At 54.4% G+C, this 14,005-nt stretch overlaps 1 protein-coding gene across 1 annotated transcript in view; it reads right to left on the bottom strand.

Moving 5' to 3' along the window:
- Nucleotides 1–221: 221 nt before the first annotated feature.
- Plxna1 (plexin A1) overlaps nucleotides 222–14,005 on the bottom strand; it is a 40,873-nt gene continuing 27,089 nt past the window's right edge. The window contains exons 20-31 of the mRNA XM_032906119.1: nucleotides 13,683–13,825; nucleotides 12,911–13,167; nucleotides 12,738–12,804; nucleotides 7,883–8,029; nucleotides 7,611–7,770; nucleotides 6,899–7,002; nucleotides 6,550–6,646; nucleotides 6,020–6,210; nucleotides 5,744–5,913; nucleotides 4,072–4,284; nucleotides 3,823–3,973; nucleotides 222–2,677 (exon numbers count right to left, since the gene is read on the bottom strand). Coding sequence (XP_032762010.1) covers nucleotides 2,582–2,677; nucleotides 3,823–3,973; nucleotides 4,072–4,284; nucleotides 5,744–5,913; nucleotides 6,020–6,210; nucleotides 6,550–6,646; nucleotides 6,899–7,002; nucleotides 7,611–7,770; nucleotides 7,883–8,029; nucleotides 12,738–12,804; nucleotides 12,911–13,167; nucleotides 13,683–13,825 — 1,796 coding nt within the window. The 3' untranslated portion in view covers nucleotides 222–2,581. The remainder of the gene's footprint in view (nucleotides 2,678–3,822; nucleotides 3,974–4,071; nucleotides 4,285–5,743; nucleotides 5,914–6,019; nucleotides 6,211–6,549; nucleotides 6,647–6,898; nucleotides 7,003–7,610; nucleotides 7,771–7,882; nucleotides 8,030–12,737; nucleotides 12,805–12,910; nucleotides 13,168–13,682; nucleotides 13,826–14,005) is intronic.

Raw genomic sequence — 14,005 nt, 5'->3', positions numbered from 1 at the left:
CAGCTGGAGAGCACAGGGCCAGCCAAGGCATGTGGAGGCCAGGCACCCCAGGCCCAGCTTGAATAGCCCAGGCACTCCTGAGTCTGGGTGCAAAGGAAAGACCAGGCAGGAAGTTGGGGCTTCTGGGGATGGGGCCCATGGCAGGACAGCAGTACCAAGAATGTTAGGGCCGGGCTGGCTGGCGTAGTGCTTGCCCACCTCCCTGGGCCCTAGGACTGTAGAGGGTGGCCTGAGCATCCACCACCCAGTGCGCAGTGGGCTCCAATCCCGAGCCATATTGAGGCTGGAGTGGAACACTTTGCAGGATACCACAAGATGGATGGCTCTTGAAGACCAAGGACAAGAAGATGTCAGAGCTCAGTTCCAGTAGTAGCAGGGAGGTGAGGCCTGGCCCTGATGGCTGTGCCGAGATGGTAAGAACAGCTAGGGCAGTTCGCATGTAAACAGATATGCTAAAGTGCTTGCGAACAAATGCCCTGGGGAAGCTGCTCCAAGCCACCTCATCACCCACCCAGGCAAGGCGGCCTGGTAGGACAGATGAGGCTGGCCTATTCTGGAGCCTTGGGCAGGGTGGTGGGGATGGATAGTGAAGGCAATGAGCCTAGAAGCTGTGCGTGGTCCAGGCAGAGCTGGAAGAACTGGGGGCTTCCATCTGAAGCCTACAACCAGGGAAGACTTTAGGGGAAACTGAGGCTCCCACCCAGGCACAGCCCGGAGGCATCAGAAGGAAGAGAGGGATATATCCATGGGTAAACCCCCAGGCAACAACAGGGGCTACTGAGAAACGGCTATAGCCAGGCTGGCTAGCCTTGGCTCTGACCCCAGTATTAGCTCAGGGAGTGAGCCACAGAGATGGGGTGGGAGTCTAACCAGAATTCACGGCCCAGGGTACCCAGGCCCATGACTACCACAGAGGAGTTGCTCCCTGAGACCTTGCACCTGTTCCATAGCAAATAAAGGCGCAGCTCTAAACTGACCTCCACGCTGTCCCACCGGCTCCGTAGCTTGGAGTGTGAGGGACCACAAGGCTAGCAGCCCGCGGACGTGGAGTGTGCTGTCCCCAGCATTGAGGATGGGCCTGGCCACAGTTAGCTGTCCCTTAAAATCCATTATAATCTTTAGTACCATCAAAAAGGTGAACTTGAAAAGGGAATAGGCCGCTTGCTTGCTTCTCCAATGACTAATTAAAAAAAAAAAACATTAAAAAAAAAAAGGTCTAATCACCTCTAGTATTCAACACTTGCAGTTTGAAAAGATCAACTCAGACTAAACGCTAGCACAGTCATGCAGGTCCACAGCCTCTGCACCCGAAGCTCAGGGCACCAGGAATCCTGGGCAGTGGCTTCTTCCGTCTGGGGAAGTAGAGGCCACATCAGACGGCAGCTCCAGGGCCCTTGGTTTTGCTCTCTTCCACCTGGGTTCCTCAGAATTGCCTTTCCGTGTCCCTCCCTCAAATAATTGTACAGCACCCCATTGGGGCCAGGGCCACACACACATATATATATATACACATACATACATATATATATGTACAGGGTCCATTAAAAATGTACTCCTTGTTGCTCCTTGAGGGCAGAGGTGGACACAGCTGACCTCTGGTCCCTTGGGTCACTGTCCATGGCCAGCAGGGTGGCAGAAATGCCCCCCAACCCCCAGGGCAGAATACCACAGGCTTTCTTGTTCCCTTAAAAGCAGTACCCAGATGTCCCACCGTAGAGGGGCCAGGACACTGTTGAGATGCCAGACCGGAAGCCAACGGGAGCGTCGGGGCAAGGAGGATAGAGGGTAGTGGATGGTGGGCTATTATCCTCCTGAGCTCCATGGTGGGCTGCAACAGGAGCAGGAGGCGGGGAATAAATAATGGGAACATGCACTCTGACTGGAGCCCCAGGACCAGGGGCTCCCAGAGGCACAGCCCTGAGGACAGAGAAGGGTTCGCCTAGCCATCGTCCGCGTGTCACTTGGAAGTGGGGTCTGCAGGCCCTCCATAGGAGGGGAGTGGGGCCTCTCCCCAGCAGAAGGATGTGGCATTCCAGCCTTGGCCGCGCAGAGCACGCGGTGAATCTGAGGGTGGTGGCAAGCACAGGGTGCTAGAGTAGAGGCTGGTGGGACAGCCCCGGCTGAGACTTGTGTGGCCTAGCCTTGGGTATCTCACCTCTCCCTCAGACTCTGCCTGCTGGTAGCAGCTGGAGAAGCCAAGAACTGTGGATTGGTCCAGTCCCTTGTCCTGCTGCCCTCCCTTTGGAGGGCCTGGCCTTTTATCTCGGCCCCTCAGAGGCCACCTCTCTCCCAGGAAAGCCACTAGCAGCTCTAGCCAAGCAGCAACTATCCCTGGGCAGGACCAGCCATGCTGTGCAATCCTCGCCCAAGGCAGCGAGCCCTAGGCATAGAGGTGGCTCAGCAGGAACCCTCACATCCACAGCGATAAAAGTCGGCCCTGCACGGCAGGGAGAGGAAGGCGAGGGCTAGGACCCAACTGCAGCCCTACACCTGGCACTTGGTACAGGTGGGCCAAGGGCTGTCTCTTGGGTCCTCTGCTGCCCTCCTGCTCTGCCTCCTGCTGGGTGGGCATTTCCAGGGCTCAGCTGCTCAAGGCCATTGTGTCCACCACCTGCTCCAGTTTGCTCCGAAGCCGCTGCCTTCGAGCCTGCTCATCTTTTTCCAGAGCCACCAGAATCTGCAGGGGTGGGTTGAGGGGTAGGATAGGGTCAGAGTCAGGGGTAACTACCCACAGACAGGGGTTGGAAGCTCTGAGGGAAGCTGCTGGGCCACCATATGTAACAGTGGTGTGCCTTGGGGGATTTTGGGAGCAGTCAGGCAAGACCTGACTCTACCAGTTCCTAGCTGTGAAAACAGCTCTGCTCCAGAGTACTTCTGTACTCTAGGGTGAGCTCCCAAGGTCATTACGTCCACCCTCATCTCCTTCATCAACAGCCTTTAGATCCTGGCTATGGCCTCTCCTACCTCACCCTTCTTAGGCTTCTGTGAGTCTTCTATGGCAGTGCTCCACGTCCTGCTTTCTGATGTGACATGGTCACTGCTCTCTACTGTTGCTGGGTTTCTTATGATCTTAGGTTGCCTTCTTGAGTATCACACTCCTACCTGCAGTCATCTGACTCCCGACACTTCAGTCTATGTGGGAGCCCAGGCCCACTGTCCCATCCTATGCCCTTAATCACTACAACCTCTGAGCCCTCTGAGCCCTCTGAGCCCACAGCTCCATGGCCTTAGACCGGTCTCTGTGGCTTCCCATCTGCAGACAGGCTGCCTGGCTATCTACCTCACTGGCCCAGCACAGCCAGCAGACTACTGCCTCTGACCTATAACAATCTGTCTGGCTCAGGGACACAGCCAAGCCAGAGCCTCCACACCATGTCACCCTGGCCTGTGTATCTTCTGCCTGTTCCCAGGTGAGCTCTAGCTCAGCCATTAGACTCTATGGATCGTGGCCAGTCAGGCCCACCCAGTGCCTTGGCACTGCCCACATATACCCAGTCCTTGGCTATTGGTACCCACAAGCTCCAGCCCAGAGTCAGAGACAAGTCATCTCAGAGAGGAGTCAGGGGAGCTGCTCCTTGGCAAACCTTTGCCCAGTCCCAGAGATACCATCCAGTCCAATAAACTCTATTATAGGCCCACAGCTATCCACCCCAGAAAAACATCCCCCTGTCTCCCCAACCTGCCCCTGAGACCCTTCTGTGTGGCTAGAATCTCCGATTTCCTTACTGCCCCAGGAACAGTTCTGCTGTCAGGTACAGAAGCAAAGCAAGTACTGGGTGAGCTCTGAGATGCAGGTGGAACTGGGGTGGGGGAGGGGCACACCTCGTCCTTGTACTTGGCGATGTAGGAGTAGATCTCGTGCAGGGCACTCATGCTGTTGAACTGGCTGAGATGCAGCCGGGACTGCTCTGCCAGGTAGGCGCTCATGTCTTGATCACTGATGGCGGGCATCTTGGCAATGTCAGCATAGTACCTGACAGTAGGTGGCAGGGTCAGCATGGCTGGGGTCACAGGGCCTACCCACCCACCAACCTGTGGCCCTGGTCTGCATGTTCCCTGCTGGCCACCCACCTTTCAACCCAGCTCTTGTAGTTGGGGATGTCCTTGGCATAGAGCAACTTGTTAGAGGGTGAGTCTTTGCCCAGCTTGTGCTCTGATGTGGAGCAGGAGTCCATGAAGGTCTGCGCTACCACTGAGAGGCAGGCATCTGTTATGCTGTTCTTGTGGATGTCGAACACGAACTGAGGGTTCTTAATCACATTCACCCAGAAGCGCAGAGGCAGGCTGTGGACAAGCAGGCCCGAGAGTGATGAGGATCGCTACTCTGTATCCTATCCCTTTCTAGACAGCAGCTAGAGTGGCCAACCATCCCACAGGCCTGACTGTCCCCCAGACAATGAATGGAGGCAGCTTTGTCACCCCACTGGCCAGACAGAACATGCTGCCAACAACCTGTTGCCTCTCAGAGCATCGTTTCTCATGTTGAGCTTACGTCTATGGCCATCTCTGAGGCCTGCACACTGGCTTATATCCTGTCCCGGCACTCAGCTCCAGTCCAAGGACATATGCCTTCATACCCACCCTCTATGCCCCACAAGGCCTCCGACAGCCTTGGCTGAGCACCCAATTAGAACACATGCTTTTCAAACATTAACTAAATAAAACTGGAGACTGAGGCTATTGGTGACCATAGGCATGTGCCAAAAGCCTGCTAACTCCACATGGCTGAGGCAGCTGCTCTAGAGTAAATAAGAAGATTCCATAGAGCACACTGCTCCTAGTCAGTGCTCCTAGCAGTTCCTCCCTTGCTGGGACTCTTGACAGGCAGCCCAGATGGACCTGGGACTTAGGCTCCCACGGGCTGGAAGGAGACCAGGAGGTTAAAACCAAGAGGAATCTTGAGAGGGGGAGGGAAGGGGTACAGGATCCAGTACACTAGGTCAAGGGTCATGAGATTAGGAAAGCTAATGGCCAACCTGACTTAGAGGTCAGAGCACAACTTCAGGGTGAAAGGAGCTAACAGGGGTGTGTGGCCATGAAAGGTATGCCCTGGTGGGAATGTAGAGTGGGGATCTGGTGTAACCTTGCAGGAGAGGAAGGTCAGCTGACCAGTCTTCAGTCCAAGTGGCCCTTCTCTAAAATTGTGGGCTATGGGGGTGGGAAGACCATACACAGGGGGAGAACCTGCTGGGTCAGGTTACATACAGCAGAAGCCCACAAGTCCTCATGTCAGCCAAAGCCAGAGAACACCGAACAGCCCCAATCAGGAAAGGGGACATGGGGCCTGAGGCTAGGTTGCAGGCATCTAGGGCTGGTCCACAAGTATAGGTGGTCTATTCTAGGAGCAGGCAGGTCGGGGCTGAGCCCATAGCAGTCACGGGAAGCACTGGAGTGAGCCCACTGGGGTCTGGCTGTCCTGAATTCTCACCTACAATGCACGGCTCCACACTTACTGCCATGTGACCTCAGAGTGGCCTTCTAGAGCCATCTCTATCCCCAGGTGCTAGCATTTCATGTCACCGAGCACAGGCTTGTGCTATAAATAGCACTTCCTCTATGCTATCAATTGGCTCTGGCCCACCAAACTCTGCTTCTTACATGGCAGCCCCTCACCCAGGGAATTCCTACAGGCCAGAGTAGTGGGGTTGCGGCAGGATCCAGGGCTGGAAACTGGGAAGGTTCAGGGTGATCCTGGCCCTGTAAGGCTGGGCCCCTGGCAGTCCCACCCCTGTGGTAGTCGCACCAATTGCTCTTCCAGGTATGGCGCACATCTGAGTCGTGGATCTGGTGCTTGTCGGCCTGCTCATCTAAGAAGTCAAACATGTACTTGATGGCCAGAGGCAGGGCTGAGCCACGGTGCGCCGTGCTGAAGATGGTCTCAAACAGGTCATCCACGAACTTCTGCAGTGTTCCCTGCAGGGCGAGGAGTGAGCTTCAGGGCTACCCAGGGCACAAACCTCCTAGGTGACCTGAACAGGTCTGTAGGAACTCTGGACTGGGCATCTTCACATACACTTACCTTAGTAGCCAGCAGCCTTGTCAGGTAGATCTCAGAGACCATCTTGCTGCCACGGTCGCCTTCACGTTGGTCCAGGTGGTCGTGGTTCTTGACCAGGTGCCACAGTTTTGTTCCACTTTCCAGGTCTGGCGTGATCATGGGTGTTCGTGAGCGTAGGCTGTCAGGGCTACTGGCTGTACGCAGCATGCTCTCTGCAGGAATAGCCTGTCAGCTGGCAGGGCTGTGTCCCTTACCCACGGCCAGACCCTGCCCTACCCCAGCCAGTTTCCTTCAGAGGGCACTAAGGCTCCTGCTAGGTATGTAGGGGATGGCCGGCCACTGTGGTCACATAAGTAGCACGAGGTCCCTTGTTTATAGGCTATGGGGACAGGCATTACTTCAGAATGGGAGGGAAGGCCAAGAGCCCAGTGACACACCACATGCCCCCTTAGTCCTGGCATCCGACACACTGGCAGAGCACTAGGAAGAAGGGCAACCCATCCAGGTCCACTGTCCACCTACTACCTGCTTGCAGCCCTGCGGCCCCTCACCGTATCTGCTGAGGGACTTGGTGAAGGTAGAGGAGTTGGAGATGTTGTAGGCAGACGTCTGCTTGGGTACTAGTGCCACTGATGACCCATCTGTCACCTGTGGGCAGACATCAAGGATACAAGTCCCAGGGTGTCCTGCCCAACCTGGGGTTACCTAAAGTCACCCATGGTTCTGCCCCCGGAGGCAAGTCATGCCACCACTCTGAGTCTCCATTGGGACCGTCCCAGGGTAGATTAATCACTCAGGCATGGCGTAGTCCACAGCTGACAGGCATGTTCCAGTTTAAGGGAAAGAAGCCCACGCAGTGGTCCCTGGATGGTGGCAGTGGTCCCTGGATAGTGGGGTTACCTGATAGTGAGCCAGCGTGTTCAGCCTCTTCCAGTCGTTGTCAATTTTGGTGGTGACATCCTCATCCTGAAGGATGATGCGTGCCATGCGGCCCTGGCGCCACTCTACAGGAAGTAGGGTATTAGAGGTGGGACCCACCCCTTCTCTCCCTCCCTCCTTCCCTCCCTCCCTTTCTCCATCCCTACCTTCTCTTCAAGCTCCTCATCCTACTGGTACATAAAACAAGGGGGTGGGGAAGACAGGAAGGCAGGGAAGGGCTTGCTCTGCACTTGAGGAAGAACCTGGGCCAGAGCCAGAAGCAGAGGCTCCTCTACTGGACAACTACATTCACAGCTCAGAGGTGGCATGGTCTGCCCATGGGGTTGGCCTTTCTTCTGGTGCCTGGATGAGCCCAAGAGGTAGGCCCTGCTATACCCAGGTTCCAGTCTCAGCCATTCCAGCCACATCTCCTGTAGGATCCCAGAACTGTGTCCCACATCTTTTGACTTTCCCCAGTGCAAAGTCCTGTTCCTTCAGCCCTGACAGTTTCCCAGAGAATATCAAACTCACACCCTGCCTCTCTCCACAGGTCTCCTCCATCATTCTACTCTGGCCTGCAGACCCTAGTTTATCCTGTCACCTCCCTTGAAGTGTTTGTTGTATGACTTCCTACCATCAGGATAAGGAGCCTGACCTCTGACCAACATCACAGGAACAATGGCCCACCACTCACCCAGGTCCATGTCCCCAGCCTTGGGCCGCTGTGAGTAAGGCACACCCTTATACACAGCGTCCAGTAGCTTCTCCTTGACCTGGGTCACGGTGTCACAGTTCAGTCCCTTCACAGGGACCTCAGGTGCATTCTCATGTTCAGGGTTCACACAATTCAGGGTCTGTGTGTGAGGAGGGTGTTACAGTAGCATCAGTCACACTCCTCATTTCTGCTAGCCCTGTTCACTCAGTTCAGTGTCACTGGAAGGGAAGGACCCAGGACTGGGGGCTCACCAGGGTCTTGTAGTCAATCTGCTGCCGAATGAGCTTGTCTTCGCTCAGAGAGTAGCGGGCCTCCCCTGTGATGGCATCAATAGGGCCCTTCTCCATCTGCTGCTTGATGGCACAGTACAGCATGAAAAGCGGCTCCCCAGCACACTCCTGTGTGGGTGGTAGGGTATGAGGTTGGGCTAGGACCTGGTTAGCCCTTTAAGGGCTATCTAGCTATTTCTAGCGGCTCCATCTCCTCATGAAGGCAAGCCTGTCTCTAGAGAGCCAGCACCAGGCAAGGAAACCTAGCGAGCATGACACCCCCAGTGTCCTTATGACTAGAGACACAGAAATCCTTGAAATACTGCCCTTACTGCTCACCAGGTGTGCTCATGATCTGTGGGTGTCTAGGGACCCACCTCGCCAGAGGTCCAGCATCACTCAGAGCATGCTTTCACCATGGTCACCAGCACAGACACACTGACTCCTGATGTTCCTCATCCCCAAGGGGCAAAGGAACCCACAGACAGGTGCCAAGGAGAAACGGGGACTGGTGGGGTAGCCAATGCACACTTGGCAAGGGCCTACACTGTCCCTACCGTCAGCTACCTGTCATCTGGCTCCCTGCACTGCAGGTGTGGGCCAGGAGAAGGGCCATGTTACTCAGCAAGGTGAGTGAAGCAGACGCTGAAGCTCAGACTGGTCCATGGCCCTGAAGGCCCACTCCGACTGCTGGAGTCACTCCTCACAGTGGCCACTGGCTGAGAATGCCTAGGTGGGAGGCTGGCCCAGGTGGGCCCTTGGCAAGCCCATGCTGACTCTGTTCCTGTACCCAGATGTTCTAGCCCCTTGTTAGCATCTGAGGCAATTAAAGAGACAGCTGCTAAGGAACAGCCAGGAGTATAGATCATCTTGAGACCTTCAGACAACACTCCTGTCTTTGAAATTATGTTTCATTTGCAAACTTGGCTTCATTAAGTCAGCCAGGAAGTAGGAGGGAGGGGGAGCAGGTTGGGACTCAGAGCCATCAATAACTGCCTCTTTTGGCAAGCACTACCTCACATGGTTTCCCCAGGTTAGATGTCTGCCCTTGGGTTCCTGAGCAGAGTTAAAGGAGCACAGGGGGCAGGCCAGTGCCCAACCTTGGATGCAGGCCGGCCCAATCCTAATGCATCTGCCCCAGAAAAGCCAGGGCTTCTCTGAGAAAGCTCAGACCTGGAAGGTAGCTGTCCCCAGGGCCAGCATGGACCATCATTTCACCAGGCTTTCCAAGACTGTGAAAGAAAGGTCAGAGACGGGAGCCCAGGGAGGAGGTGGGCCCTGAACGAAGCAGTCCTAAGCCTAAGGGCTTTTTCTCTCTGGGCCTCATTTCCCTGTTCTATGGCAGGGGTAGGTAGGGCTCCACCTTCCTCTCAACCCTGCTGAGAAGGTGCAGAGAACAGTTCCTTCATAGAGAGAGACAACAGGGCAGGAGTGCAGCTCAGTAAATAGGGTACAGTACCAACACTCATCTGCAAGGAAAGTCGAGGTCAACCCTACCTCAACCTCAGGTCATGCGCTTCACCTGTAGCATAAAAGCTGTAAATGATGGAATGTTGTTATTTAAACAACAACAAACACCCCTACCATATCCTAAAGAAAAACCCTAGAAAACACAGAATTGAGGCTTCCAAGATCAAAGTGGCTGGTCAGACAAGTTGTTTGACTTGAATAAACGGCAGCCAAGGAAGTGCTGTCTGTCCTCGTGCCCTCTCCAGTGATGGTGTCACGGCACCCAGGCGAGGAGAGGCTCTAGAGGCAGCACATCTTATGCCCGGGTACCTGCGCTCACTCTGGAAGCCCACAGAGCAGACAGTTCCAGCAGAAGCCGGCTGTGTTGGGGAAGAATTCAGTCCCCTAACACCCTCTGCCAGTGTGACAGAGGATGGTGAAAGTGATGGCTCAGTGGTCTTACCTGAGGACGTGTGCCAGCTTACCTGAGGACATGGGCTCACCCTACCTGGGGTGGGGTAAAAGGGAGTGAGGAGCAGAAGCAGGGTGGGGTACCAGGGCCCCCTGTGAAGAGCACCCGGGACAGGTGTGACAACCACAGCCTGGGAGGTGAGGCGGGTAGGGTGGGAGGGCTCACTTAAGCCAGAATTTTGGGCCAGCATGTCAATGCAGTCAGAACTCAAGACAATAAATCTCAATAAAGTCCATTCCTCTACCTGCAGATGTTTGCTTCAGTTAGATTCACTGACACTGGCTATTGATGATTGTGGCCATCTGAGCAGGGCCCCTGCCCCTTTTACCTCACAGGGGCTGTTGTTGACAGTGTCCTGATAGACAGGCATAGCAACTGCCTTGCTCATACATACACTCTAGTCACATGTATCTGTGAGCAGGGGATGGGCTCAAACCCTGCCCAAGTGCAGACTCATGAGAAGGCCATGCATTTAGTTCTTCCCTCTGTCCTCCCCAGTCCAAGTGAGCTGTGTGTGTGGTATGGCTATGCTGGCCAGAGAGGGTGATCCCCAGGGTAGGAAGGGACCGTTCATGCTTCTCAGAGTGGCTCATGGCTTAACATGCTTGCATTTCTGTAACAGTTGTCCATTACATACTGTGTGCTGTAGCTGGCCACAAGCAACTGACCCAAGGGAAAGCACAGTAGCAGTGTAGGCTGCACACGTCTGTCATTAGACAGAGCTCTGCAGCCACACACTTGAGTTAAACTAGTCAGCAATGCAAGGGCATCACGGACGATTCTGCTTAGAGGCCATCCTCATATCAGTCAAATTCAGAGGCAGAAAGGTGGTAGAGTGGAGGGAGGGGAGGGGGACAAGGAGTGTGTCATGAAGGCAGATTTCAGCCTTACAAGATGATATGCAGATGATATTGACGGGGGCTGCACTTTACAGATGTATTCACTCCAGTGGCTAAAGCATGAAGGTCATGAGTTTGAGGCCAACCTGGGCTATCTAGGGAGGCCTTGTCTCAAATAATAAGGTAAGGGTTAGTGAGATCACTCAGCAAGTGAAGGAACCAACTCTGCTAACCTGAGTCTGATCCCTGGGACCCACATGGTCAAAGGAGAGAACTCATTCCTCTAAGTTGTCCTCCTACTCCCGCATGTGCATTGTGGTATATGCCCACATAATAAAGAAATAAAAATGTAATTTTAAAGAAGTCTAGAAGGTAGTGCATTTTCTATTATGTATATTTTAGTCCAGTAAAACATTTTTTAAGTCTGTGGCATGGTAAAAAGAGACCAACTATTGAGCCATGAAAGGGTGGAGGAGCTGGTCTTATGGCTGAAAGAAAGCACTCTGGAAGGCTATGTAGGATGTGACTCAAGCCTTAGACTCCACAGAAGGCAGAACTACAGGCAAGAGAATCTGCTGGGCAGCTCAGGGAAGGGAGGCACTGAAATATGTCTTCCCTCAGCACCAAAAAGCAGGCATGTATCAGGAGGCCCATGTGTGGCTCAGTGGCCAGACAGGGATAGAATAAGCCCAGGCCAATCTGGGCTCATTCCTGGAGTATCCGTTTTCACTATACAGCAAAAAAGGCCACACAAAAACCAGAGCTGAAAGGAGACTGAGAGGGCCTAAGAGTAAACCTGGAGCAGATGGCCCACTTCATTTCTCTGAAGCTGTACTTCCTCCCTTTCTGCTGCTCCCCCATTGCCTTGTTCCCCACCCCCATCATCATTCCTACACCCCTGACTGCCTTGAGATGTCAATGCCCCTCAGTGAGGCTGTCCCAGATGTCTGATGGCTCTGTTCCCTCTGCCCCACAATGACAGGTGCACAGCCAGCTCTGCCAGCTTCCAGAGGCAGTCTGCCTCCCTATACTGTAGCAGTAGATATTGCAGAACTGGCTCAGGATCTGAGATCCAGATTCCTCACTGTGGAGAATGAGGATCAAACAGGGTCAGCACGAGTCAAGGCCCAGCATGGGCACAGCTGCTGGAGTGCCAAGGCCTTGCTCAGACTTGCTTTAATGAGCATGTAAATAACTGTCCACAGGGCCACGCTTTCATAGATGTGCACATTAACTATTATGGGGCTGCTGAACACACAGATCCCCCTCTCCTCAGCTGTCCCTGTGCCATCCAGGTCACTTTTCTCCATCTCTGGTCCCTCAGATCTTCTGTCTCTCACTCACTACCATGTCCTATCACTGGCTCTCCTCCCAGCAAGTAAAGGCATCCAACCAGGGATCTGCTCTGAGCAGACCCATGTGCTGCCACTTCTGGGTCATCCAGAGCTCAGCAGCAGCCTACTGGGGGAGGACAGAGTCCAAGTGCTGGCAGACTCAGCACCAGCCCACCCCTGTCCTGCTGTACTACTTGTCACTGAATCCACAGAGCACTGGATAGGGCTATACTCCCTGGACGACCCACTGTTCCCACTTGTGACATATGTCCCATTGGCCACAAGGTCAGAGGAAGTCAGAGACTTTGGAACTGTGTAATTATCCAGTCTCTTAAGTGTAGGCAACCAGTTCAATCAACCAGCCCACCCTGTCACCTGCAAGGATTCTGGGAGCTCTGGAGAGCCAGAAGCCCAGGATGGACTCACACCCCACACGGAGCTCTCGAGGCCAGTGTCAGGCCCTCAGAAGCCTGTCTAGGTATAGTCCCTTCTGAGCCTGGCAGCTAGTTCCAGGTACCAAGCAGGCATCCAAGCTTACATCCAAACTCCAGCTTAGACACTGACTTCAGAGCGTGAATGTCTATCCTCCCTCTGTAGGTAGCAAGCATCAGCACAAGAAACAGCTAAGAGCAAGTAGTCTAGGTTGCTGGGCTGGGACACCACACCTAGGACCTGGCCTCTGCCTTCGTGCCTTCCTCCCCATCCCAGCCCTTCCCTCCACTCATTGGGCCCCGGAGGCCTACCTTAAGGAACTTATACAAAAGGAAGGTGAACCAGTTGGTCAACATCTTCTCCGCCACTGATTCGGTCCTGTGGAAAGAGCAGCAAATGGCAAAGAGGAGTCACTCCACCATTCCAGCAGGCAGGTCCCAGGACTCCCATGGTGACCCCACCAGCCAGGCTTGCCTCCCTGTACCTCCTCAACAGGAGCTTGGGGTGGTTCTTGCTTTCCAGGTTCTTCTCGATGAGGTCGGAGAGCAGCTGCTTTAGCACTCCTGTGGCATACTCCATCTCACCCTGCAGGGCCGTCATGATGAGCGAGGCCACGTTCCCACGGTCACGCATAGAGAAGCTACGCTGGGCTTCCAGTGTACGGATGAAGGTTAGCAGGAAATGCTTCTTGGTCAACAGCTGTCCAAACAGTGTCAGCGACTTCTCCACGTTGGCCTGCACCTGGGGGCACACAGGCCTGCTCAGACCACAGAGGCACACAGCTTCAATAGCTAAGGCAGGGGAAAAGCCTTTTGTGACACCGAGCTACTTGGGCCAGGAACACACAGGTAGGCCAGATCGCCCTCACTGCAGTGAAGCTCAGCACCTACATCCTCCAAGGGACTCAGGCAGGTGAATGGCAGCAAAGCCCCACACAACCAAGCACAAGGAGAGGAACCAGGGTCTTAGGCTAAAGGGCGAGCTTGGTGAGGCCTGGGGCACTGTTCTAAGCTTAGGGTCTCCTTCCAGCCTCCTGAAGCACTATGGGCAATGGTGTCACCCAAGGCAAGCTACCTGCCCCAGGAATTGGGTCCCTGCCCCAGAGCTCAGGGTCCCAACCTTGTGCTGTCTCCAACATGGGTCGGCCTCCATACTCTCAATGTGGCCAAGCTCTTCAACTTTCTCTGGAAGCCATATTATCCCCATGCTCTTGGCTGCCCAGCAGCCCCCAGGAACCTCTAAAGTGGCAGTCCTACCTCCATCTCCTTGAGTACAGGATGGTCCTCAATCCCAGGAAATAGCACTCGCATGGCATATGTGCGGTAGTCAAGGAACGGGATGCCAGCACCATCCAGGTCGCTGGTCAGCTCATGGATGTCTGTCTGTAGCTCTGCAAAGGCTGTGCCCAAATGTGGGGTCAGGGGCAATGTGAGGTTAAGAGCAGCACACTTGAGGTTCCCCTTGCCCTTCTCAGTCCTGGTCTGCCTACTGTGGACCAGGATCATTGGTCCTGACCTTAAAGAAACCAAGTGCCTTTCTGTGCCTCGGTTTCCCTAGTTTAGGACCAAATATTTTCTTC

This window comes from Rattus rattus, chromosome 6, assembly GCF_011064425.1.
Source record: "Rattus rattus isolate New Zealand chromosome 6, Rrattus_CSIRO_v1, whole genome shotgun sequence".
In the NCBI taxonomy this organism is placed as follows: domain Eukaryota; kingdom Metazoa; phylum Chordata; class Mammalia; order Rodentia; family Muridae; genus Rattus; species Rattus rattus.
Note: the sequence above shows the minus strand (reverse complement) of the source record. Positions and strands in the feature narration are given on the sequence as shown.